We start from the raw sequence: 27902 nt of genomic DNA on the forward strand, positions 1-27902 counted from the left end.
GTTAATCTGTGAAAAAATGAAGAACATATTTTTCTACAGTTGCATTTGCTTACATTCTGTATTCTCTACATTGTTTATACTTCACTATCATCTATTTATACTGTTTTGTGGCAAAATAAATGCAACTTGGTAAATTTTCTGTTTGTTGCTTTAATTTTGGAATCCAGTGTATCAGCAATGTGAACAATATGACACAGGAATTTGTTTAATTATTGTATAGGAACTGCTCAACAGCATGTAATGAGTGAGCCATGAGGAAATTCTTCAATTTAGACTTGAAAGTGCAAGGATTACTACCAACATTATTTTCTTTTAATTCTTGTGGTAGCTTGTTGAAAATGGATGCAGCAGAATACTGTGTGCCTTCCTACACAAGACTCTAGGAGGTGCAAACCTAATGCAGAGAGAATTTTTGCCTAGCATGATCCAAGCAAAAGCTGCTAATCCTTGGGAATAAGCTCACATTCTTAGCAATAAGTGATGTTAAAAACATATACACTCCTAGAAATTGAAATAAGAACACCGTGAATTCATTGTCCCAGGAAGGGGAAACTTTATTGACACATTCCTGGGGTCAGATACATCACATGATCACACTGACAGAACCACAGGCACATAGACACAGGCAACAGAGCATGCACAATGTCGGCACTAGTACAGTGTATATCCACCTTTCGCAGCAATGCAGGCTGCTATTCTCCCATGGAGATGATCGTAGAGATGCTGGATGTAGTCCTGTGGAATGGCTTGCCATGCCATTTCCACCTGGCGCCTCAGTTGGACCAGCGTTCGTGCTGGACGTGCAGACCGCGTGAGACGACGCTTCATCCAGTCCCAAACATGCTCAATGGGGGACAGATCCGGAGATCTTGCTGGCCAGGGTAGTTGACTTACACCTTCTAGAGCACGTTGGGTGGCACGGGATACATGCGGACGTGCATTGTCCTGTTGGAACAGCAAGTTCCCTTGCCGGTCTAGGAATGGTAGAACGATGGGTTCGATGACGGTTTGGATGTACCGTGCACTATTCAGTGTCCCCTCAACAATCACCAGTGGTGTACGGCCAGTGTAGGAGATTGCTCCCCACACCATGATGCCGGGTGTTGGCCCTGTGTGCCTCGGTCGTATGCAGTCCTGATTGTGGCGCTCACCTGCACGGCGCCAAACACGCATACGACCATCATTGGCACCAAGGCAGAAGCGACTCTCATCGCTGAAGATGACACGTCTCCATTCGTCCCTCCATTCACGCCTGTCGCGACACCACTGGAGGTGGGCTGCACGATGTTGGGGCGTGAGCGGAAGACGGCCTAACGGTGTGCGGGACCGTAGCCCAGCTTCATGGAGACAGTTGCGAATGGTCCTCGCCGATACCCCAGGAGCAACAGTGTCCCTAATTTGCTGGGAAGTGGCGGTGTGGTCCCCTACGGCACTGCGTAGGATCCTACGGTCTTGGCGTGCATCCGTGCGTCGCTGCGGTCCGGTCCCAGGTCGACGGGCACGTGCATCTTCCACCGACCACTGGCGACAACATCGATGTACTGTGGAGACCTCACGCCCCACATGTTGAGCAATTCGGCGGTACGTCCACCGGGCCTCCCGCATGCCCTCTATACGCCCTCGCTCAAAGTCCGTCAACTGCACATACGGTTCACGTCCACGCTGTTGCGGCATGCTACCAGTGTTAAAGACTGCGATGGAGCTCCGTATGCCACGGCAAACTGGCTGACACTGACGGCGGCAGTGCACAAATGCTTTGCAGTTAGCGCCATTCGACGGCCAACACCGTGGTTCCTGGTGTGTCCGCTGTGCCGTGCGTGTGATCATTGCTTGTACAGCCCTCTCGCAGTGTCGGGAGCAAGTATGGTGGGTCTGACACACCAGTGTCAATGTGTTCTTTTTCCCATTTCCAGGAGTGTATAACCAAAGGACCGAAAAGCGATACAATAAAGGATCTGTTTGAAAAATTTCAACGGACTGGGAACGTGACGGATGAACGTGCTGGAAACATAGGGCAACCGCGTACGGCAACCACAGAGGGCAACGCACAGCTAGTGCAGCAGGTGATCCAACAGCGTCCTCGGGTTTCCGTTCGCCGTGTTGCAGCTGCGGTCCAAATGACGCCAACGTCCACGTATCGTCTCATGTGCCAGAGTTTACACCTCTATCCATACAAAATTCAAACGCGGCAACCCCTCAGTGCCGCTACCATTGCTGCACGAGAGACATTCGCTAACGATATAGTGCACAGGATTGATGACGGCGATATGCATGTGGGCAGCATTTGGTTTACTGACGAAGCTTATTTTTACCTGGACGGCTTCATCAATAAACAGAACTGGCGCATATGGGGAACCGAAAAGCCCCATGTTGCAGTCCCATCATCCCTGCATCCTCAAAAAGTACTGGTCTGGGCCACCATTTCTTCCAAAGGAATCATTGGCCCATTTTTCAGATCCGAAATGATTACTGCATCACGCTATCTGGACATTCTTCGTGAATTTGTGGTGGTACAAACTGCCTTAGACGACACTGCGAACACTCGTGGTTTATGCAAGATGGTGCCTGGCCACATCGCACGGCCGACGTCTTTAATTTCCTGAATGAATATTTCGATGATCGTGTGATTGCTTTGGGCTATCCAAAACATACAGGAGGCAGCGTGGATTGGCCTCCCTATTCGCCAGACATGAACCCCTGTGACTTCTTTCTGTGGGAACACTTGAAAGACCAGGTGTACCGCCAGAATCCAGAAACAATTGAACAGCTGAAGCAGTACATCTCATCTGCATGTGAAGCCATTCCGCCAGACACGTTGTCAAAGGTTTCGGGTAATTTCATTCAGAGACTACGCCATATTATTGCTACGCATGGTGGATATGTGGAAAATATCGTACTATAGAGTTTCCCAGACTGCAGCGCCATCTGTTGTTGAAAATTGTAACTACTGTAATTTCGAAAGTTTGTCTGCCTGAAAATTGTATCCATAATTTGTATTACTTACCATGTTGGATAGTGGGTTCAGAGCAAGGCAGAACCAGAAAGGACTTAATGAGTCTCCTTGGTATATTCCACGCTTAATCTGTATTGGCTGCGATGTGATATTATTAGAATTTGTTTGGATATTAAGTGTGGTTTTCCAGTTTTTCATTACTATGTTTAGGAACTGTATCAATTTAGGATCTACTTTGTATATTTCCAATATTTGTAGTAACCATGAGTGGGGTACACTATCAAAAGCTTTTTGGTAATCAATGTATGCGTAGTGTAGCGACCTTTGTTTAGTTTTAGCTTGATATGTCACCTCTGCATCTATTATCAGTTGCTCTTTACATCTTCGTGCTCCTTTGCAACAGCCTTTTTGTTCTTCATTTATAATTTTGTTCTGTGTTGTATGTGTCATTAATTTCTGTGTAATGAGTGAAGTTAATATTTTGTATATTGTTGGTAGGCATGTTATGGGGCGATATTTAGCTGGGTTTGCTGTGTCTGCTTGATCTTTAGGTTTCAGATAAGTTATTCCATGTGTAAGTGTATCAGGGAATGTGTATGGGTCTGCAATGTAACTGTTAAATAATTTAGTTAGATGTGAATGTGTTGAGGTGAACTTCTTTAGCAAGAAATTTGCTATTTTATCTTTTACAGGGGCTTTCCAACTGTGAGTAGAATTAATTGCTTGGGTGACTTCATGCTGCAAAATTATCACTTCAGTCATTTGTGGTATCATCTTGTATGTGTCTGTTTCTGCTTGTATTCACCATGCATGCCTGTTATGTTGTACTGGGTTTGACCATTATTATTATTATTATTATTGTTATTGTTATTACTATTTTTTCTTGTCATCATTAATATTTTTCTTCTGTTGAAATATTTAGATTGCCCAAATACACCAGACTCGAAGCCAACAGAACTTGAAACATTTGCAAGTACTATATATTTGAGACAAGACAGTTTTGAGAAATCAGAAACTCAGGTAATAATTTGGTTTTACTTCTCATAATCAGATACTTTTTTTCTGCTTTGATGGTTGTAATAATGATGCCATCTTAGTGCCCAATTTCTGTTTTCTTGAATGTATTCCTCATGACCTAAGTTTCTGAGCAATTAATCTAGTTTGTAACTGATACATCTATCCATCATGTTATAACAATCATAATGAGAATATTCTATTGTCTAATTATGTAAAAATTTAGTCTCTTGTTAAGTGTGTAGAAGACTTGTCAACAACAACTAGTAAAACTGCATAATGTGGTAAATTAAAAAATTGCTTAAGAGGTAGTAAAATATATGTACTGGTACATAATATTAAAATCCTAAAGTTTTATATTAATATTTCTAACATATTAGTTTACTGGAAACAAGGATTTTTCATATTATTAGCCTAAGGTAATGCCATCAGCAGTTAAGATTTTTGTTGTTCAGTAACACCATTTCTTCACAAAGATGGAGACCAATTTTCTAAGAAGCCTTGCTACTGTCATACTGGGGAAGTTTCTTTGCTGTAATTTTTATAGTTTGTTCTTCACATTGTGATATGGAGACTGTGCATAGAGTTTTCATCTGTGAGTGTAACACATTAATTTTTGTTGTTGTTCCTAGAACTCTATACATGATGAAAATGGTTAACTATGAATAACCATTTTTGCAAGGAATGTTTCACGTTTATACATATATTAGTATTTGTGAAAATTGTAACACCAAGAATGATAGATGCCACTGACGTGAACTTAATACTATAGTTTAAGGAAAATGTCATAGATGTCACTTGTGCAAAGCAGTCACCACCACCAGCCCTTTGAGGAACTCTGGCATTGGGTCTGCTGATTGGGTAACATTCATGATATTATAAGAATGACAGTTTGGTCCTTAAGTACAAACTGATAAATGTGTGTGTAGCTCAGGGTATCACGATTCTATGTGTTGGTAATCATTCTAGCACACAAAATAAAGCACCAGTTTTTTTATCTTCAAGCAGCAGTTTCAGTGCAATTTTGGAAGTTATTGCTGCCTTTCTTACTTCATAACTGAGAACCTGTCAGCTTCATTCTCATGACTTACATGAATTTTATAGAAAGAAATAAGTTTCCCATTAGTAAAGTACTGTACGGATATGTTTAACTTGTATTGTCTACTGCGCCCAGCGGCCCAGTAGACACTGGTAACTGAATATGTAGCATTGAAGTCCCGTGATGGAAAAGTCTCTGGTTCAAATCTCACACATCATCAGTAAACATGGAACTATTAATCAGCAAGTCTTTGGTTCAATGCCACATTAAGACAGTAACTTTTTACCCTCAATTCTACCAACAGTTTGTTAATGTGAGAGACGCCAAAATGCTCCAGAGTAAGAACTCCATGTTAAACTGACTAAGCTAGTTATAACTTTAAGTTAGTATCCCCTCTTAGTGCCATTTGAGAAGGTACCTTCCCAAAGCCTGTCTGACTCCAAACCTTCAACCTCCTTCCTCCAACTATATCCACACCCACAATCAATTACCCCTTGAAGCAGTCACGTACAAACAAATTCATGGTAAGTAATGGCACCCACATGAACATCCTATGCCAACCTATTCATGGACCATCTACAGGAATCGTTCCTAATCACCCAGAATACCAAACCCTCACCTGTTTCAGATTCATTGATGACATCTTCATGATCTAGACAAAGGGTGATGGCATCCTGTTCACATTCCTCCAGAACCTAAACCCGTGCTCCTTCATTTGCTTCACCTGATCCCCCTCACCCCAATAAGCCAACTTCCTCGATGTTGACCTCCACCTCAAGGTTAGCTAAACTAGTATATCCATCCACATCAAACTTACCAACCACCAAAAATACCTCCACTTCAACAGCTGCCACCCATTCTATATAAAGAAGTCTCTTCTAGACAGTCTAATGACCCAAGGTCTTTGCATCTGTAGTGACGAGCACTCCTCCAAATGTGCCAAGGCTCTCTGACTAATAATTACTCTAGAAACCTCAACCAGAAACAGCTCTCCATGCCTTGTCTCTCCAGTCATCTACCACCTCCCACATACCCACTGTCTGACCACAAAGGAGCACTCCTTTCATGACTCAGTACCACACAGGACTGGAGAAATTTAATTACATTCCCTGTTTGGGTTTTGATTATATCTCATCATGCCCTGAACTGAAGAATAACCTCCTTACTATCCTCCTCATGTGTCCCTACAGAGGTATTCCATCACCCACCGAACCTACACAACATTCTTGTCCATCCCTACTCCAAATCACCTCATGGTGTATATCCTCCCAATAGACCTAGATGCGAGGCCTGTCCCCTACATTCTCCCACTGCCATCTACTCCAAACCTTTCAAAAGCATTTCCTACCCCATGAAAGTCAGAGCTACCTGTGAAAGTAGCCATCTGATCTATTGTACAAACTAAACTGCAACCACTGTGCCAGTTTCAATGTGGGCATGACAACTAACAAGCTGTCTCTTCACATGAATGGACACCTTGAACTGTGGCCAAGAGACAGCTTGACAACTCATTTGCTGAAGATGTGGCCCAACATGATCTGCTTCACTTCAGTGACTGCTTCACAGCCTGCATAATCTGAATCCTTGTTACCAACATCAGCTTTTCTGGACTGTGCAGGTGGGAACCCTCCCAACAACATATCCTTCATTCTCACAACCCCCTGACCTCATCCTTCACTGGTCCCTGTCCTCCAGCAACCTATCCCCTTCACTGCTTCCACTCCAGTGCTACTCACACCTTCTATCCCACCAATGCCCTTACAAGTCTCATCCCCTTCCCTAATGCTCTCCTCTACCTCCCCACCCAGCAGAGCCTCTTGGTTCTGTACCTAGCAGACTGTCCCTAGGGACTGATGGCCTTTGTAATCTGGTCCCTTCAACCTCCACAAACCAACCAACTGTCCCCACCACAGCCCTGCACAACCCCACTGGCAACACAGCATCCTACCCTAACCGTAAACCTGCTATCAATCCCCATATCCATGCCATGCTTCCTCCTTTCCCTCACCACCCACCTCAGCAGATGGCTGCTCATGACAGACACAATCACAGTTAGGCCCCAGTGCCCTAAGACAGTGCCCATGTGGTTGTCAGTTGTGCTAGTGGGAATGTGTGTGTGTGTTCTCTATTATGGAACAAGAACCTTTTTGTCCAAAAGCTTAAATTTTGAGCAGTCTTTTTCTTTGTGCCTGTTTGTGGCTCAAGGCTTCCTCTATGTGGTGAGTCACAATCTGTCATTTTCTTATTGAAGCATAAATTATGATATATATTATGATTTGCAAAATTTAAACCAGCTACACTAATTGATTGACAGATAGTTCCAACAATAAATCCTTAACCCATTTAGTGCAGAAAGCCATCCTTAGTGCATGACAAATTGAGTGCTGAATTCTTGTTATCTACCTGCAATGAGTACCTAGAATTTAGGATAGTATCATGTGCTGTGTGACCCAAGTGGCCAACCTTGCCCTTTGTTAAATATTTCTGTGTGAAATCTTGTTGCTCACATTTCCTTAACATTAAGACAAACTAAATACCATGACTATAAAAAAATATTTAAACTTTCTGACTCTAAAGCTTCTTAATAAACTGATTACTATAGTGCAAAAATCACAGAGATATTATAACTGTTTTCCTCTTGAATAATTATTTATTTATAAGTCATGCAGTTCTCTACATGTGTTATCTATGACAAAATTGTAGTATCATTACAGATTCATTTCTGCTGTCCCCATTTCCTGATCTATAATAAAACTGTTGTATCAGCCCATTTCCTGGTTGGTTGATAGGTATGTAGTCGATGGAATTTTGCTACATTGGAAACAAAATAGTCCTAACACATGATGGATGAAACATGAACATAAAAAGCAGGTGTTTTCGGGCACAGATGGGCATCCCAGACAAAAAAGAGTCTACTATTATCAAATGTCAGCCTTAATTTGAGGAAGAAATTTCTGAGAATGTATGTTTGGAGCAGAGAATTGTTTGAAAGTGGATCCTGGACTGTGGTAAAACTGGAAAAGAAGGCAACTGAAGTATTTGCAATGTGCTGCTATGGAAGGCTGCTGAAAATTACATAAACAGACAAGATAAAAATGAGGTTTTCCACAGAATTGGCAAGGAGAAGAACATATGTAAAATATTGACAAAAAGATGGGCAGGATGATAGAGGGTAAAAGCTATTAGGGAAGACTGAGACTGGGCTATACACAACAAATAATTGATGATACTGAGTGCAAGTGCCACTTTAAGATGTAGACATCAGCACAGGAGAGGAATTCATGTGCACACCTATGCATTAGTTCACTTTCCTTTCAGTGTTTCCCAATAAACACATTTGGAAAATGCATCTGAGTAACTATTGAAGAATTCATATCAGCTTCCTCAGTGAACTTATTTTCCAATCTTTTCTTATAGGTTCTTTTTTTTCCCCTGGCAATAGCTGAAACTTTTTTATAGACTTTTTCACACTATTACTGCCTCATGGAGTATATCAGAAATTAAAATGCACATATTCAGAATCTATAAAATGACATTTCTGTACAATTTCACAGTCCTACGCACTGATCAGCAAACATAAATTCCATGTTTATTTCTGCACTGGTCTTCCTGTCAGTTTTTCTTCTATCTCAGCAAGTTGATGCTGCAGGTTGTCACCATCCAAACTTTTCTTGTGGTACACAGCTTGATTGTCAAACATTTTATCAGTTGACAGAAAATGGTTTGTCCTTGATTCAGTTTTTCCTGTTGCATCAGTTCTTACAAGCATAACCACATGTTGTGTTTCTGTGACTGTGAAGTCACAGAAACATATTTGATCTTGAGTGCCAGCTTCAGGTTTGAAAGCCTACTTTGTTTCAGTGGAATAAGTTGTTTGAAGGATAGTACCCCTTTCATCAATGAAAATCTTTTAATGTGAATAAAATTCACTGTGGAATCCCATTAAGTATTTCCCTGAAGATACCCCTAATTTTTAATGAACTTTTCATTCAGCACAGGGAGATTTGTCGCCAAAGTTCAACATTCTGAACTGTTAAATAAAACTGAGCTAGAAGGTAATTTTGTAGGAAACCAAATGGTGAATGATATTTCCTGCAATACTGCAGTATGCAGCAGTAAAACATATTTATAAAAATAGAGATAAGCCAGCAACCTATTATTATAGACCCATAAACCTCATTCTATCATTTTCATTATCATTTTAGAATGTAGTTTACAAAAGAACATAGAATTACTTTCCTGACATTAACCTTTGAGCAAGTGCCGAGTTTGGATTCTGTTGAAGATCCTCTACAGCGAAAGCACTTGTTGGAGATCCTCTATAGGGAAACACTACGTGATTTCTTAAACATTCTTGTCATAGTTTTTGAAAGAAATTTCTGCCATTACTATTCATTTATTTCGCACAATCATGATTATGGTATTATATACCAGTCTAACGTGCAAGTTGAAATGCCACAAAGTGTCTGACATACCAAATTGATGGGGTTTTGATGATGACATGTCATTTGGACATGTCAGACACTTTAAATTATATTGCAACTTGCACTTGAGAATTGTTATAAAGCCAAAATAATGATTGTGTGAAATAACTGAATAATAATTTACAGTCAAATGGCAGAAATGTCTTTCAAAAAGTTCTATATGACTGTGGTCCCCCATAAAGATAAAATCAGTAGCAGGTGTTATAGAAATAATCATAATAAACTGTTGGAATTTCTGAAACTGTACTAAAGCCTTTGTGTGGATCATAAAATTATCTTAAGGAAATAAAATATTATGTTGTTAATCACATTCATATTAATATTATCATGTTTTCATGTTGGGTACCTCGTGTCTGTCTTACATCTATGTTTGATATTAATTTAAATCATTGGACACAATATCAGTTGTACTTCTTGTTCTATTAAACTATTTGGTACATTCTGTTCTACTTTTGAGAGCAAAAACTGAAAAGTCGCCCTGGCATTTCCTTAATTTAGACTGCATTTGTAGTATTCGTCATTTGTTGTCTTCTTAGCGATGTTTGTAATCACATGTTGTTGTTTTCTTGCACTTTCATAGATAAATATTTACATAAATACTTTCAAACAATGGAATGTAACAATATTAGAGAAGGAAAGTTGCTACTCACCATATAGCAGAGATGCCGTGTCACAGATACACACAACAGAAAGATTCTCACAATTATAGCTTTTGGCCATTAAAGCCTTTGTCAGCAATACACACACACACACACACACACACACACACACACACACACACACACACAGCTTGCACACACAACTGCAGTCTCAGGCAACTGGAACCACTGGTGGTTCTGAGACTACAGTTGGGTGTGCGAGCCACATTTGTGTGTGTGTGTGTGTGTGTGTGTGTGTGTGTGTGTCTGTGTGTCTGTGTGTGTGCCTATTGTTGACAAAGGCCTTAATGACCAAAAGCTATAATTGTGAGAATCTTTTCGTTCTGCCTATCTGCGACTCAACAACTCCACTATATGATGAGCAGCAACATTCCTTCTCTAATATTGTTCCATAAATACTTTGTAATATAGATATTTCAGTGCTTTGATCTTGCCACCACTCCTTTGATTGTTGAACAGGAAGAAAAACTTCTATTGCAATACTTTATTTACAGTAGCCATTCTTTTCCACACTTATTTCTTATACTTCTTGTGCACACAGAATTTTTGTGTCATTCCATAAGATCTATGATCTCTAAACCTATTTAGGGAACTTTAACTATTTTTTCATTAATTTTGACTTGTTATAGGGCTTCTAATGCATTTTCTGTCAAATTCTACATAACCATTTTCTCCTTCAGTATCCTGAGTGCTAATTCAAAATCAAATTCATTGTTATACTGTAGATGAATCTTTCCATCAGAATACCCCAGAAATTTTACAATGAACATGCAGTAAGTAGAAATTTTATGTTTCTGTCTACTACATAGGTCACCAAAGACCCTACAAACTTTTCAAATATCTACATCCTTTGAATGTACAAATTAATGGATCCATAATCACCAACTTCTCTTCTTCCAGCTTCTGCCACTATCAAAGATCATTTTGTTACTTCTCTGTATATTTTTTCACAGTTCTTTCATATTTTCAACATGGGTTTCAATATCAAAACTAATCTGTATTCATTACCCAATTTAAATGAAACTATAGTCATTTTCATTACAAATAGTTCTATTTCTCACAGAAAACAACATGGGAAAACTTTGTCTTGGATACTGAAGGTGTCTTTCATAACATATTATGACCATTAATGTGTAATCATAGGTAATTAGTATTTTATATTTACTGATAAAACATAATCATTCTTAACATAATTACTCTGGGGCATAAATTGAAGCTTGACACTAGCCTTTAGCCACTGACACTTTTTTTTTCACCAAACTAAGAGTTTCTCAAGTCACTAAATGTAAACTCACAGTAACACTCATGTTTCATGAAATGTAGAGGTCATTTGTAGATGGAACAGAAATACATATAACATTCATTCTTAACATAAAGAATAAGTAAACAGTCATGGAGAAAAAAAATCTGAAAGCTTATGGAGGAAAGAGGTATTATTTTATATGCTTGTGTGTAGTAGAAAATATTAAGTTTTGAAAATGTTCCAACTTGTTTGTCCTACTGTTTTCTTGTCTTCTTGTGCATTTGTATTTGTATTTTACTAATCTCATAACATACATTTACAGATCATCTTATTATGTTGTACAGGAGACTCATCAATTTTAGCGTTATGATATACATAATTTCCTCTCACTACTTTTTACCAGTGCAGGTTGATATTGGACACAGTAATATTATTAAATTGTTTTTCTTATGATGTAACAGTACATTATCTATATATACGCATACAATGTCATACACAATGCTGTAATATTAAACAGTCACACTATTCAAATGGTGATTTCATCATTTATAAATTACTCAGTTGAATAGTAGCATTTTTCCACCAGGAGATCATATAGTTTTCTCTTCAGTGAACCTGTCTCCATGCTCAGTACATCACTACCCTTGACTTTATTGTAATTTTTCATTCCCATGTACTGGGGTGTCTGTTGGTAGAGTTTTAAGTGATGTTGTGGAAGCATGAAATTTTCTTTGTGTCCAGTGTTGTACATATGTTTGAAATGGTTTTCTTCTGTTAACTCAGGATTACTATGTAAAAATATGATGTGTCTTTGAACTAATAATTGCAGAATTTTCTGCTAAAACTCTCCTAGATCTTCAATAATAGTACAACTGCATTCAATCTCTATAATTTGCATGTTTAGCTGCCTTTGACATTTTCAAATCATTGTATTTCCTACAAGGCTATGTAGGCCTAATGATTGTGAGAACTTATGTATGTGACTCCTCATCAACTGTATACAAGTATTACATATTTAACTTGAACTTCTAAATGCACTGTGAATTGTAATATTCATATAATTCGATCATTTTGGTCATAAAAGGAAATACTGGTTAGTGTTTTCATTCAATTTAATTCTGGTCTGATGGTTATTCTGTGTTACAGAAATTTTCACATATAGTTCTGTCATAACCTTTCTGAATGTAACCCATAACGAATACAAAATGCTGCTGTTTAGCAGCAGCTAAAATGACTCAATTGACAGCTGAGGTCTTTCTTTGCACTAATTGACATTTACTTTACAATTAATTGAAAAATACAAGTTTCTTCATGGTAACAGTACTATACTAGGTTCATACTGTAATAGTATAGTCTGCCTATGCAGCTACCTCAAATAATTGCATTTCCTCTACCCTCTAGCAATAGTAATACCTAGACAATACGAGGTGTGCCTAAAAAGTATCTGACCTTTGATTTTCCCATGCAAAATAGAGACAACATTGTGGCGCCACTGTGCACAGTGAAGGAAGAGATCTTTATGAGCATGCGCAAATTTTGTCCCCACCTTCCATCATGTCAGTCACTGCCTGTTAGTCACTGAGTGAGGCGCTACACAATGTGTTCGTAAGATTACCGATTCTCTCAAGATGACTGAAGATGTTGAGTAAAGATACTACATCACATTTTGCGAAAAGGTTGGTGATTCTCAATGCAAAACAGTTCATAGGATTCAGCAGGTGTTTGGAGAAGATGCAGTGAGTGTAATACAAATTAAGGAGTGGTTTCAACTGATTCAAAAATGGCCACACATCAGCGGAGAGTGACCAGCATTCTTGCAGGCCCCAAGCTGCTCAGAGTGCAGCTGTTGTTGAGGATGTGCAAAATTTGTTGATGGCAGATCATCATTTGACCATGCGGGAGTTTGCCCAAGAGGTTGTTGTGAGTAAAGATTCGGCACATGGCACATGCAATTTTGCATGATGGTTTGAACATGTACTGAGTGGCTGCAAAATTCGTGTCCAAGTGGTTGTCGCGGGAACAAAAAGACACCATTTTGATGTTGCACAGGATCTTCTGGACACCACCAACCCTGATGCTGGGTTTCTGCACACTGCGATAACTGGAGATGAGTCATGGGTGTACAAGTATGACCCAGAAACTAAAAGACAATTGTCGCAATGGAAGCATCCCGAGTTTCCAAGGGCGAAGAAAGTGTGGCAGGTGCAAAGCAAAATCAAGGTGATGCTGACTATCTTCTCTGATGTCCATGGAATTGTGCATCATGAATACACACTGGAAGGACAAACAGTGACAAAGGAGTACTATCAAAATGTTCTCTTGTGGCTCCATGATGCAGTTCAGTGCGAAAGACCAGACATGCGGACGGTGAAAAAGTCGCAACTTCATTATGACAATGCCCCCACACATTCATCCCACTTGATCCAAAATTTCTTGGCTGAATATGCAATTACAGCCATTCACCAGCCTCCCTACTCTCCAGACATGGCTCCTTGCAACTTCTGGTTGTTTCCAAAATTGAAGACACCACTGAAAGGATCCTGTTTTGAGAGTAGAGAAGAAATAATGCAGAACATGACAATGGAACTGAACACTGTTCCAAAAGAAGACTTACAGAGTTGTTTCCAGCAGTGGAAGGATTGGTGGGCTAAGTGTGTGCTAGCGCAAGGGGCCTACTTTGAAGGGGATTAGAGTTCCAACCTCGTCAGGTATTCGAAATATTTTTTCTGGCCGAAGGTCAGATAATTTTTAGACAGGCCTCATATGACTTTGTTTGTCTTAATCAGTAATGATTGAAATTGACCATTGTTCAACTTGTAGTAAAGAAATGTTACTTACATTTTCAAGCAAATAGGGACATCTTTTCATTTAGCAGGACATTAATAGTATGATATTTGAGTGTTTTACTTAAGCCACAAACCAAATTGGTTTATGACTTTTCTCGTCTTTCTTCTTTACTTTTTACACCAGAATTCAACTAACTGTACAAACTGAAGGTATCATCATGTTACTAACAGACAATCCTTTCATAAGCCATCACTAACTTCAAGCTGAAGGAGGTTTTTGGGATATTAAGTAGTTTTGTAAAAATTTTACTAAAACTACTATTTGTAATTCTGTTAGAGTTGTGGTCAGAAAAAATCCTTTTTTTGCTGTGACTAGTTTCAAACAAGAGATCCATTATCAAACCATCACCTTCATTGTAAGTATTGACATGTAATACAACCAGTACATTTGCAAATCATCAGAATTTCGTGCCAAACAGCATCAGGACATGAGTTTACACATGTTACTCATGATCACAGTTTGTGGCTATTCGCATAGGTAGTGGTTGTGCTGTGTATCAATATTTATGATGGATGTGATGCTCTGATAATGGATGTTATGTTCAAAACTAGTCACCTCAAATAAAGGATTTTTTTCTCACCACAGTTTTGGCAGCGTTACAAGTAATAGTTTTAATAAAACAAGGAGCTGACCCATTTTTCCTGCATTATGCTGAGGGTTCATAAGAATGCTAATTAATATTAAGTTTACAGAATGCTCATTACTGACTTTTAAATTGCTTGAAATTTCAAAGAAAGACAATGTGAACATGAAGGTTCAACACATGTTTCAAAGTTTTTAATGATTACTTAAATTATTCAGTTAGCATAACTGTAGATATAAATTAATAACCATAGCCCTGATGACAGTTATACAGCGTGAGTCCCTAACCATTGCCATCAAGAATAACTCTGAAAGTATGATAGGTGCTGAAAAGTTTGTGGGACAAATGTTGCATTAGACAATGGAGGCCATAATATGACGTTGGTTTTTTGTTTCTAGGTGGGGTCACTTCAGAGATATAAAGCTCAACTTTAATTTTTTAAAATGGGATTCTATAGTTTGGTACTTATTTTCTGATAGAGGCTATCAAGATGAATCCAATGATGTGTAACAGTAAGGTCTTCGAAGGTCACAAATGTGGCATAAACGTCCATTTACAGAAGGTGTTCGAAGTGATGACCACTGGTATCAATGCAGTGCTGCAGTCTTTGTGTCATGGATTGAGTAGTATTCCTCATCACATTGGCACTTGTTGAACCCCATGCTCTGACAATTCTCTCTCGCATATCTTCAGGTGTAGTTGGAACGTCTTTATAAACAATGTCTTTTACGAATCCCCACAAGAAAAAATCCAGATGTGTCAAGTCTGGTGAACAAACTAGCCACAGCACATCTCCTCCTCACCCAATATAATGATTTGGGAATTGTCTCTGCAGTTCATTTCTAGCCATCAGCGATAAATGTGCTGGACACCCATTGTGTTGATACCACATTCTGTTCCTTGTTCCTAAAGGTATTTCTTCCAGTAACAGACCTAATGTTTCTTGCAGGAATGTGGTGTAGTTCCTACCACTAAGATTTCCTTTGATGAAATAGGGGCCTATAATTCTGTCCTCCAAAATTCCACACAATACATTCACCGACCATGTTTTTTGGTGGGCAGGTTGCCGCAGCCAACGTGGATTTTCAATTGCCCAATAATGCATGTTATGCAAATTAATATTTCCATGGTTCCTGAATGTAGCCTTGTCAGTAAATAAAATTGAATATAAATGTGTCATCCCTCTGAATCTGAAGTTGAGCCCATTGGCAGAATTCAGTGAGACCCATACAGTCTGCACCAGTTAATTCTTGGTGGAGGCTGATATGGAAGGATGATATTTGTGGTGATGCAGAACCCAAACAACACTACTCTGGCTCATGCCAGATTCCCTTGCAATTTGGCACAAACTAACACAAGGATCTCGAACCACAGTGGCAAGAGTACCAATATCCATTTCCTTGTGAGTAACTTTCCTTTGCTGGATATGTTTCTGATGCATTAAATTTATCATACACATATTTAAATGTATGACATGTAGGGTTAGTACATTGAGAATATCTTTCAGCATATAAGTCTCTAGCTCTCACTGAAATTGGTTGGCATTCTCCATATATGAGAAGCATATTGAGTTGTTCTTCGAAGGAATACATCATTCACACTCCCTTGATTTGACGGTACTAGTCTTATGGTTCCTATTAGTGTTGTATTGCAAAATCTTTGAATGATGTTTACATGTCACTGGCACATTAGATGGATACACTGTATTCGGCGAATATTTGCTATTTGCATGATATACGAGAGAGAGATTTGTCAGGGCATGTGCTTTGATAAGTGCCAAAGTGATAAGGAATACCACTCAATCCATGATAAGAAGATTGCAGCACTGCATTGATACCAATGGTTATCCCTTTGAACACCTTCTGTAAATGGATGTTCATGCTACCTTTTTGGCTTTTGTTGACCTTCAAAGACTTACCGTTGCACATCATTGGATTCATCTTGATAGCCACTATCAGAAAATAAGTACCAAACTATAGCATCCCATTTAAAAAATGAAGTTTATCTTCATATCTCTGATGGAACCCCACCTAACAACAAGAAACCAATGTCATATTATGGCCCCAATTGTCCCATGCAACATTTGTCCCACAACCTTTTCAGCTACTATCATACTTTTGGAGTTATTCTTGGTGGCGATAGTTAGTGACTCACCCTGTAATTTATTCTACAGAGGCAGTTGAGAATTTGAGCATTAAGATTCAATTTTAAGTTCTCTCGGTAATAGTTTTGTCCATTCAAAAATGAAATGAAAAAACTAAATGCAAGATAAATTAAAAATGTCACAAGAATTTGAGTTTTCCGAGAGACAAATGCCACCAAATAAAATGTGTATCAGGTAAAAAGAAGAAAAACTTAGAGACATGTGATAGAGGGAGAGAAAGTGATATTGCCAGATTTTAAGAATAGAATATTTATTTATTTACTTACTTATTGCTCCACAACAAGAAATTAGAAGTAACAGCTGACAAGGAAAATATACATTATGAACAAAACAAACACAGGTATAGAAAATAAAAGCTCTGTGGATAAAGAGAGTAACATAACAATTAACTTTGTAAATAACATTAGTAATATGTTTAGATTAATAAAGCTATAGGAAATTTTTTAAAAGTTCGTGGGAAATGGGAATAGTAATTAGAACTGAACAATTCAGAATCAGATTGTGATGGAAGCAGATAGAGAGAAGATCTAAGGCAAGTAATATACAACAGAATCATTTTAAGACTTAAGTGGTTCAGCGAAAGTCACCAGTAAATAGTTGAATTTCAACTTCTCCAAACCTTAACAAATTTTTTGAAAATGATCTGTATGGTTTTTAAAAAATCTGTAAAATCTGTCATAACAGTGACAAGTAAATTGAAGTGTATATTTATAGTAAAAATATAAATAGTTTCACAATGGACAAAAATGTAATGAAAATTATTTTACCAACTATATTAAGCAATATGAATCAACATTTATGGAGATGATAAAGATGGTAAAGTAAATGGCAAACAAGAATTTCATCTGCACTCTTGGAAATAAGCCAAAGGTAAAATGATATTTTGTAAGATCTGAATACAGTAAAACAGCTACCATATTAGGAACTACGAAATTACTGTAAGTGCAAAATTCATTATACCTAATATGTCATAGAATCAAAATATAGCAAATATTTCTTTATAAATGCATCAAAAGCAGATGTCAACATAAGTTTCTCCCTGAATCATGTATGTACCTTCGATTTAGGTCATGGGAAATACGAGTTTTACTCAATCTCTGAAAAAATTTAGCAAAGCAACAGAGAAAGTAATATTAACTCTGAAATGATTACAGGAATGGATGAAATATGTACTACAGCAACTAATGCAGCTTGTAAAGTAGTTTCTTCTCATCTCCTCACCTTACTAGTGCATTAATTTAGGAGTTATTTGCCATTTTCATAAATTTATGTGTTCAAAACCACATTAAAGTCAGATTGGAGAGTATTTAGAATAATCTTGTTTCTGATAGAATTGACAAATGTGTAATGATAGAGAAGAAAAAAAAATACTTTCATATGAATTTTCAGATAGATGGGAAGAATAAATAAAAATGGTACAAGTCAAAATTAAATGAGGTAGTTTATGATAATTCGAAGAATTGTCATAGGGAAGGCTCCCTAATTGTTTGTCTTGATCTTAAGGTTGGAAATTTCTATGCCATGAAAAAGTGGTCATTAAAGCTGTTGGTCTTTATATGTTACAGTGTACTTCACCCACAGCTAATCGAGAAGAGTCTACACATGGAGTAAACTTAAGACGTCTTATCAAACAAGCTGCAGTTGACTCTCCTCCACCACATATACAAGGGGAATTAGAAGACTACCATTCATCATCCCACAGAATTGTACAATATGACAGAAAAACTCAAATAGGTTTGTTCATTTCGAGTGTGTAAATGTTTTCATTTTCTAGTCATTTTCTTCCATTCTGTTGTGATCGCATTTCAAGTTATTTTATTACATATGTACAGGATGTGTTTTATATGGACATCATTTTACAATAGGATAGAAGTGAGCAAGTTAGTAATTTGAAGTTTGCTTCTACAAAAACCTATTAAATGTTACTGGTCTTAAGACCTACCCAACAGCCTTGCTGCAGTGGTGACACTGGTTCCCATCAGATCACTGAAGTTAAGTGCTGTTGGGCTATGCTAGTATTTGGATGGGTGACCATCCAGTCTGCTCAATGCTGTTGACAAGTGGGGTGCATTCAGCCCTTGTGGGGCATACTGAGGAGCTACTTGATTGAGAAGTAATGGTTCCAGTCTTGTAAACTGACATACGGCTGGCAGAGTGGTGTGTTGACCACATGCCTCTCCATGTCTGCATCCAGTGATGCCCATGGGCTGAGGATAACACAGCAGCTGGTCAGTACCATTGGTCCTTCGTGACCTGTTTGGGCAGAGTTTATTATTTTTTTTTTTTTTAGTTCTTAAGACCTAGAAATAGCATAGAAATGGTCAGGACCATATGTTTCTACTTTCAAAGCCATTACAGAAATCTAGGGAAAAAAACATGTACTTCTTGTGATGTTTGGATTTTAATTTCTGCAGTTGTTACATACCATATATAAACAGTTTTGAAACCTGGAGCACCATGAAGGAACTGTCTAAAATGAAATTGATACACATTAGATACAAACCAATATACAGTTTTTTTACAATAGTTAGAGTATGCTCTAAAACCATTACATACTGAAATCAGAGCCTCAAAATTTTATGGTATGCAATCAAAGAGGGCCTTGATGTGTTCCTGGAAAAACTACCTCCACTCAGTTTTTATGTGAGGCCACAAAGCTACCAAATTTGGTACTGTAGGGCAGTGATGAACAAGTTACAGATCAACCTGTCCCCCAGATATGTTCCACACATTATGTTTGAGGCAAACTTGGAGATCAAGGAAATGATTACAGCCTTGTTTCTTTCAGAATTGCTTTTACATTCCTTTTCAATATGGAAAGCTATTCTACAGCTAAAAAAGTGCCATGTTAAACAGTTTTGATGTGTAGTACCTTTGATTCAAAAATCGTTCTGATATATCACTTACTGTTCAGATCATTCTGAAATAATAGAACCTGACATTGAATATTGTTATCAGAGATGCCCCAAACGCCATACTTGGTACTTGTCCATTATGATATTTGGCAGAATAAGTTTCCAGTTTGCTGTTATCATGGTAGCCTGTAACACATTTGTGGCTGTCACAGACAGACTGTTATAGCAGGTTTCACACAAAACAACTAAGATTCGCACACAGCATGCCATTAACTTTATTCACAATCTCATTACTGTCTGAAGCAATTTTAGTATCTGCTTAATGAAAGCTAACATAGTGATATGTGTGCCACCAGTTTAGCTCACAGTCAGCAGCATTAGACCATAAGTGCAGACAGGTCCACACACTTAGCCATGCTGTAACATTGTGGCCACACTGTGGACAAAAAGGTATAATACAGCCTTGTGACAAAGAACAGCAGTTATCCTGTGCTGTAATCACACTGTGTAATATAGTACCAGTTTCTTAATGTGTATAATCCTCTTCTAATTACTAGCTCAACTAGAGCATTTCTGTCATAGCATCACAGCTTGTACAATATAAGTTGTCACTCTTTGACAGTCCCAGTTCTCAAAGAACAAATCATCTACCCCCATTTGAATTCTGACAGGCTGATGTTCCCTCTGCTGTGCTGCCAAAGTATACTGGTGCTTGTTGTCACATTGCCACTTCATTTCATGACACTTTTTTTTCTGTAACACTGACTTTCCCAATCACACAATGGAGGATGTTGTTTGATCTATGTGTATCCTGTTTCTCAAAATGTTCATAATCTGATGCTGATACATTGTTCTACACATCTGCTTGAATTTTGAATCATTTGTTTCATCCCTTTCTTTGCATTTCAATTTTCAGAAATGTGAATTTAGTTGCTGAAGTGAAAGTAAGTTTTACTGTCATCATTCTTGATAATTTTTTTGAGGCAAATAATAAAAATTTTAAATTTGTATTATAAAACATTTCAACCAACGTTCAGCAAGAATTGGCTCCAGAGTATTACAATCTGATTGTATTCCAAATTACATTCTTGTGTACCTTTTCCTTGTTGAAGGCAGTGCAAGTGTATGACTCACGGGGGAATGTAATGGATTTTGAGAGTCCTGAGGTGGCAGACACTTGAAGATGGACACAAACTACCTAATGAGGAGCATGAAGATTAGGTTAAATTACATTAGATGTAACTTTTGTTCAAATGAATCAATCTTGAGGAGCTCCTCCAGGACATAAAACATGTCTGAAAAACAAGAAGACACAACAAATATTTACAAATAAAAACAAATATGCTAGTGTATGTTCTACAGATCATGAATGAAGTGGCCCCATGGATGTGGATTATGTCAGAAAAAATCTTAAACATATTATTGTTTAAGAGGTTGCAAGTAACTTGTCTCAAAACATGTTAATATTTAGTACACTGAGGTGCATAAGCTAACTCCAACATCAAACAGAAAAATTGTATTACAGCACTTATTTACAATGATCATATTGTTGCAATGAATTTGTACATAAAGACAGGATTACACTGGTTATAGCATGCAGAATCATTTATGAGGTAATTCTTACAGTGCTGAATCCAGGGTCACGTGGGAGGAGGCCTTAATATGTGGTGCAACAGGAGGTGGCCTCTGCCATGGACTTCACAGTGGTGTGTGTAATGTAATAATATATAATAATTATTTGTTTACATCAGGAGAAATAATATCCAAGGTAAAATCTTTGAAATAAAAAGAAATAGAGATCATGATAAAATTTCAATGAAGTTATTTGTGCAACCAGTTGTTTATCACTGTAACATTACCTGATAGGCTGAAATATGCTGAAGTTAAACCTCTGTATAAGAAAGAAATACCATCAATCTGACTTCAGATTTAAGTTTCTCCAGAATTCTCAAAAAGTTTAGAAAAGACACTTACCAACAAGGGTCTTAACCATCTGTCTACAGATAACACATTGTCACAGCCACTGTTCAGATTTCTAAAGCATTCTGATATTGAGAAGGCTGTTTGCAAATACAGAGAGAATGTACTTAATTCATGAGATTATAAATTATTGGCTATTGCCACAAAATGGGTCAAATCATACACTATGTGGTCAAAAGTATCTGGACACCTGGCTGAAAATGATTTACAAGTTCGTGGCACCCTCCATCGGTAATGCTGGAATTCAGTATGGTGTTGGCCCACTGTTAGCCTTGATGACAGCTTCCACTCTCGCAGGTATTCTTTTAATCAGGTGCTGGAAGGTTTCTTTGGGAATGGCAGCCCATTCTTCATGGAGTGCTGCACTGAGGAGAGGTATCCATGTCGGTCAGAGAGGCCTGGCACGAAGTCGGCGTTCCAAAACATCCCAAAGGAGTTCTGTAGGATTCAAGTCAGGACTCTGTGCAGGCCAGTCCCTTACAGGAATGTTATCATCATGTAACCACTACACCACAGGCTGTGCATTATGAATAGGTGCTCAATTGTGTTGAAAGATGCAATTGCCACCCCTAAATAGCTCTTCAACAGTGGGGAGCAAGAAGGTGGTTAAAACATCAATGTAGGCCTATTCTGTGATAGTGCCACACAAAACAACAAGGGGTTCAAATCTCCTCCACGAAAAACATGACCACACCATAACACCACCACCTCTGAATTTTACTGTTGGCACTACACACGCTGGCAGATGACGTTCACCAGGCATTCACCATATCCAGACCCTGCCATCGGATCATCACATTATGTGCCACGATTCATAACTCCACACAACATTTTTCCACTGTTCAGTTGTCTAATGTTTACGCTCCTTACTCCAAGTGAGGTGTCATTTGGCATTTACCAGTGTGATGTGTGGCTAATGAGCAGCCACTCGACCATGAAATCGAAATTTTCTTACTCCTGCCTGTCATAGTACTTGAAGTGGAACCTGATGCAGTTTGGAATTCCTGTGTGATGGTCTGGATAGATGTGTGCCTATTACACATTACGACCCTCTTTAACTGTAAGTGGTCTCTGTCAGTCAACAGACAATGTCAGCCTGTATGCTTTTGTGCTGTACGTGTCCCTTTATGTTTCCACTTCACTATCACATTGGGAACAGTGGACCTAGGGATGTTTAGGAGTGTGGAAATCTCCTTTACAGACATATGACACAAGTGACACCCAATCACCTGACAACGTTCGAAGTCCGTGAGTTCTGCGGGGCACCTCATGATGTCTAATGGCTACTGAGCTCACTGATATGTGGTACCTGGCAGTAAGTGACAGCACAATGCACCTAATATGAAAAACGTATCTCTTTGGGGGTGTCTGGATACTTTTGATCACATAGTGTATTTCTTTTACAGGAAATAAAGTGTGTCTATTGAAAACTGTCTTGTATTCAGCAGTCAGTCACATGCAAATGGGAACTAATTACATTCAGTGCTGCACAAGGTTCCCCCTCAGGAGACACCACTTTAACAAAGCTCTATCTGTGTGGGCAAGGGAGCTTGTTTATTCTGATGAAGTGGAGAGTTATACCAGCAATAATGTAACTGCTGGCAGTGTCTCTCAAGATGGGCAGCTCTCCACAGAGCATCTGGACAAAGTGTGTCTCACAGTTCCCTGCCAAGAATCTTATCTATTCCTTTTCCTCTTTGTGATCGTAAGGCAGCAGGCAAAGTCCCCTAAAATTTGGGCAGCAGAAGATCCTTGGTAACCAAAACAACAATGATGCTCACTGTGGAGGGATGGATAATGTTACGTAGTCAAGGAGAGTAGGTGTAAGGGGGAAGGCCCTGAAATAGAACCTCGACAGGTGTCCATGCCGTGAGGTGGCAGCCCCACCATGACACTTGGGGCTGTGGGCTGATAACATGCACCACCAAAAAACTTCAAACTACAGAAATTAAAAGGAGAAGTAGACAAATGGATCTTAATGATTTGACCTTTTGCCTGAAAAGGAAAACCTGTATTGGATTTTGAAATGTAAAAACATTGAGAGGGGTGGGAGGATTAAGACAGGCCAAAAAGAGTTGGAGATCTATAGACTGGACATATTGGAAGTAAGTGAAATAAGATGGCAAGAATCTGTGAAGCTGGGACGCAGAATGGTGGAGTGCTGCTGTATGTAGGAGAGACAGGTGAAGATGCGATGCAAAGGAGTGGTGTTGGGCTCCTACTATCTAAAAACTGCAAAATGAGCTTAGTGGAGTGGAAAGCAGTTTCAGAAAGAATAAAAACTTTATATTTTAGAACAAATTCGTATAATATCACTGCTATGAACCTACTGAAGTGGCTGAAGGAGAATTAAAAAGTGCATTTTATACAGCGTTAAATGGAGTCTTAGGAAAACTAATTGTAGAGACATAAATTTTTAATGGGAGACTCGAACACAAAAGTTGTTTGAGATTATGAAGGACTCCAATACTCGATGGGTGTGTACACCATTGGGAATAGAAATGTAAATGTTGAACTGCTGATAGATATGTATGCTGAGCATGACCTGGTCACTGAAGGCACTGTTTCCACATCACAACTGCCATAACAAAATGTGCATCTCGCATTATCACATAGCCATAAGTTGTAAGATTTGATATGCTCTGCTAAATGTCCCAAATAAGATAGGAGCAAATGTTGGAAGTGACCACTACTTACTTTTGGCTGAGTTCTGACTGAATATAGTGGCAAATAGAATCAAGCTCAATCACTCTGTGTGTGTGTGTGTGTGTGTGTGTGTGTGTGTGTGTGTGTGTGTTTTAAGGCTAAAAGACAAACATATCAAAGAACTATTTGCCCTTGAACTACAAAACAGATTCCAGGCCATCTCTAGTGAAAACAAAGGTTAAAAACAGTCATCTACATTCTGGAGAGAACATATTAGGGTTGAAGAAAAGAATGGATTTTTTATGACACGCAAAATGAAATTATCTGCAGGAAACAAAAATTAAATCTTTGTAAGACAAGAGTGCAGAGGATTGAAGTGAATAAGGAATACACAGAGGGAAACAAAAGAGTAAAATTGAGGATAAGGCAAGATAAAAGGAAATAGATAGACAAGCAGTCACAGTTAGCAGAAGAGGCAGAAAGACAGGGAAATCTAAAGGAGCTGTACAACATCACCAAACAACTTTCCATGAAGACATTTAGGCATGAAGGACCAGTTAAGAACAAGGATGAGGTGATCATTACAAACCAATGGAAACAGCTGCAGAGATGGGAGGATCATTTGAATGAGCTGTTAAATTGTAAAGATGACCAAGAGGTATACATGAGGGATTTTCCAATGGAAGTTGAAGCAGATCACGATATTAATCTGCAGTATCCCACAGTGGATGAAATTAGGTGTGCTTTGAGATGCCAAAAAATGCAAAAACTCCAGGCCTAGACAGCATAGTACCAGACCTGTTAAAATCCTATATCAATAATACTGTTAAAATGCTCCACTCCTTACCAAAGCATATTTGGCTTGAAGAGAAATCCCTAAAGAAGTGGGAAATTGGATTAGTGGTAAAGCTCCCAAAAATGGAAATTTGTCAAATTGTAACAACTGGCATGGTATTACACTGCTGTCAGTGTGCAGTAGAGTTCTCACCATTGTTATTTTAAAGAGGATTAAAGATTCAGTTGAAAATTTTGGCTGTGTAATGAACAGGCCATTTTTTGGGTACAACAGGTTTTGTTGACTTTTTATTGATTCTCTTATGATCATATTAGAGCAAAGCAAAGGATTCCAGTCATTCATTGATTTTGAAAAGGTCTTCAATTCTGTGAAACATTAAGTGCTGTAGCAGGTATTGTGGAAGTATGGTTCACCACAGAAAATTGTAAACATCAACAAAATTCTGTATGATGGCTACAACTCTCAGTTCATGGAACCAGTACTCGAAATAAGAACAATTTTCTTAAAGATTGAAAGTCATTTACTTTGATCCAGAAAGGTGCCCATTATTCAGGCACACATATTTTAAATAACTTATCAGCAGCCATAAAAACTTTAATGACTTCTGGATTTCAGTTTAATAGGAGCTTTAAGATTTATTGTTGACTAATTTGTTCTATTCCATTAACATTTTTTGGTTAGTAGAACTGATTCTTGTATATATCATTAGCAATATCAAATAACAGGTGTTTTAAGTAAAATGTGACTCTGAACATTTTCAGTATAGTGGTGTGGTAAATTTAATAAGTATTGTACACTGATTTTCTGTTGATGATTCATGGTAGCAAGACATTATGAATTATATGTACCTCTGTTTATTGTACATATACATCATTTGGGACAAGTTTTTATCACTTAAATGGATATTGTTTAAGATTGTTTTGACATATCTGTCATCCATAAGGACCGTTTCACTTGGGATCTACAGACAGCACATTAGCATACTTTTTATAATTATTTATTGTTTATTTTATTTCATGACATGTTCTCCATCCTTGAGAATCACTAGGAATCTGTAGAAGAAAAAGTATATACAGTATAAAGTAATTGTGCACTTTCTTCTTGTAGCATTATCACCAGTATGTCAAAAAGTTGTCCAGCTGACACAAAGTTTACATCTCAATATTGAATCATATTGAAAATCATAAATAGCCATGTTATGGTGGTTAGTGTTTATTTTTTATACAAACCATAGAAACCATTTTAATCTACCCTTTTTTTGTAATTTTTCAATGAGGCCTACATTGGTTTGCACACTTTTTTCTCCACTATTCTATAGGTCTGAATATTTTTTCTATAAGTCTGAATATTTTTGTGCAGTAGAAGTAAATTCCTGTTGCCTGCTTATATTGATGCAGCACTTTCTGAATATCTGCTAGCATACTTTGAGGTTGGCCTTGCCATCATTCTTTACAACCCTCTACATCTCAAAAGATGCTGCTCAGTAGGATGCACTGTCCTTGCATAGTTTTGATGGCAAATCCGTAGCATCTTACCACACAGCTAAGCAGGTGGACTGCTATATTTACAAAATGTCCCACACTGAAGTTCCATTCCAATGACTTGCTGTCATTGAATTATTTCCTATTGAAATTCATATCAGGTTTAATATACATATAGAGGTGTATGAATCATCTCCAGCAGGGTTAGGAGATGGGTAAAACACTTCAAAGGCAATGTAGGCCTCATTGAAAAATTACAAAAAAAGGGTAGATTAAAGTGGTTTCCATGGTTTGTATAAAAAATAAACACTAACCACCATAACATGGCTATTTATGATTTTCAAGCACTTAGTTCTAGACTTATGATCATGAAACAAGCTTTCAGTACCTGTCACATTATTTATCAAAGGGTCATCTCCTTTATTGCAAAATCTCTTAACTTAGTAGTCTATGATTGATAAATAGGTTCCAAGTGGCACATACTTTTTCATTACCCATTCTTTGAATAATTTTTCAGACTGCACTATGCACTGTTGCAATTTTGGTGCAATTTAATTCACACAGATCTGTCTGTCTTCACTATTGAACTCCTGAGCTCTTTCCTTATTGCATAGTGTGGAGACATTTTATGGACAATGGATTTATGTTGTATGTTTATGTTCCTGCCTTTGAAGTGTTTTACCCATCTCCTAGCCCTGCTGGAGCTGATTCATACACCTCTGTATGTATATTAAACCTGACATGAATTTCAATAGCAAACAATTCAATGACAGCAAGTCATTGGAATGGAACTTCAGTGTGGGACATTTTCTGAATATAGCTGCTTAGCTGTGTGGTAAAATGCTTGCCTCCCATACAGCAGGCCCAGGTTCAATTCCCAGATGGGTTGGAGATTTTCTCAACTTGTGGACTGTATGTTGTGTTGTCCTCATCATCATTTCACCCTCACCACTGGCATGCAAGTCGCCCAATGTGGTGTTGACTGAAATAAGACTTGCGCTTGGCGGCCGAACTTCACCAGGTGGGGCCTCCTGGCCAACAATGCCACATGATCATTTCGTTTCATTTGTAAATATAGCTTGTAGCCACATGATAAAAGTTTATGATGTCACAGATTGACAAATACAGCCTAAAATTTTTATATTATGAAAATGCAGT

At 38.2% G+C, this 27902-nt stretch overlaps 1 protein-coding gene across 1 annotated transcript in view; it reads left to right on the plus strand.

The window, feature by feature from the left end:
- LOC126183377 (protein unc-79 homolog) overlaps nucleotides 1–27902 on the plus strand; it is an 852060-nt gene that overhangs the window by 561094 nt on the left and 263064 nt on the right. The window contains 2 exon segments of the mRNA XM_049925310.1: nucleotides 3876–3973; nucleotides 18552–18720. Of these exon segments, the coding sequence (XP_049781267.1) occupies nucleotides 3876–3973; nucleotides 18552–18720 (267 nt within the window).

This window comes from Schistocerca cancellata, chromosome 4 (assembly GCF_023864275.1).
Source record: "Schistocerca cancellata isolate TAMUIC-IGC-003103 chromosome 4, iqSchCanc2.1, whole genome shotgun sequence".
NCBI lineage: Eukaryota > Metazoa > Arthropoda > Insecta > Orthoptera > Acrididae > Schistocerca > Schistocerca cancellata.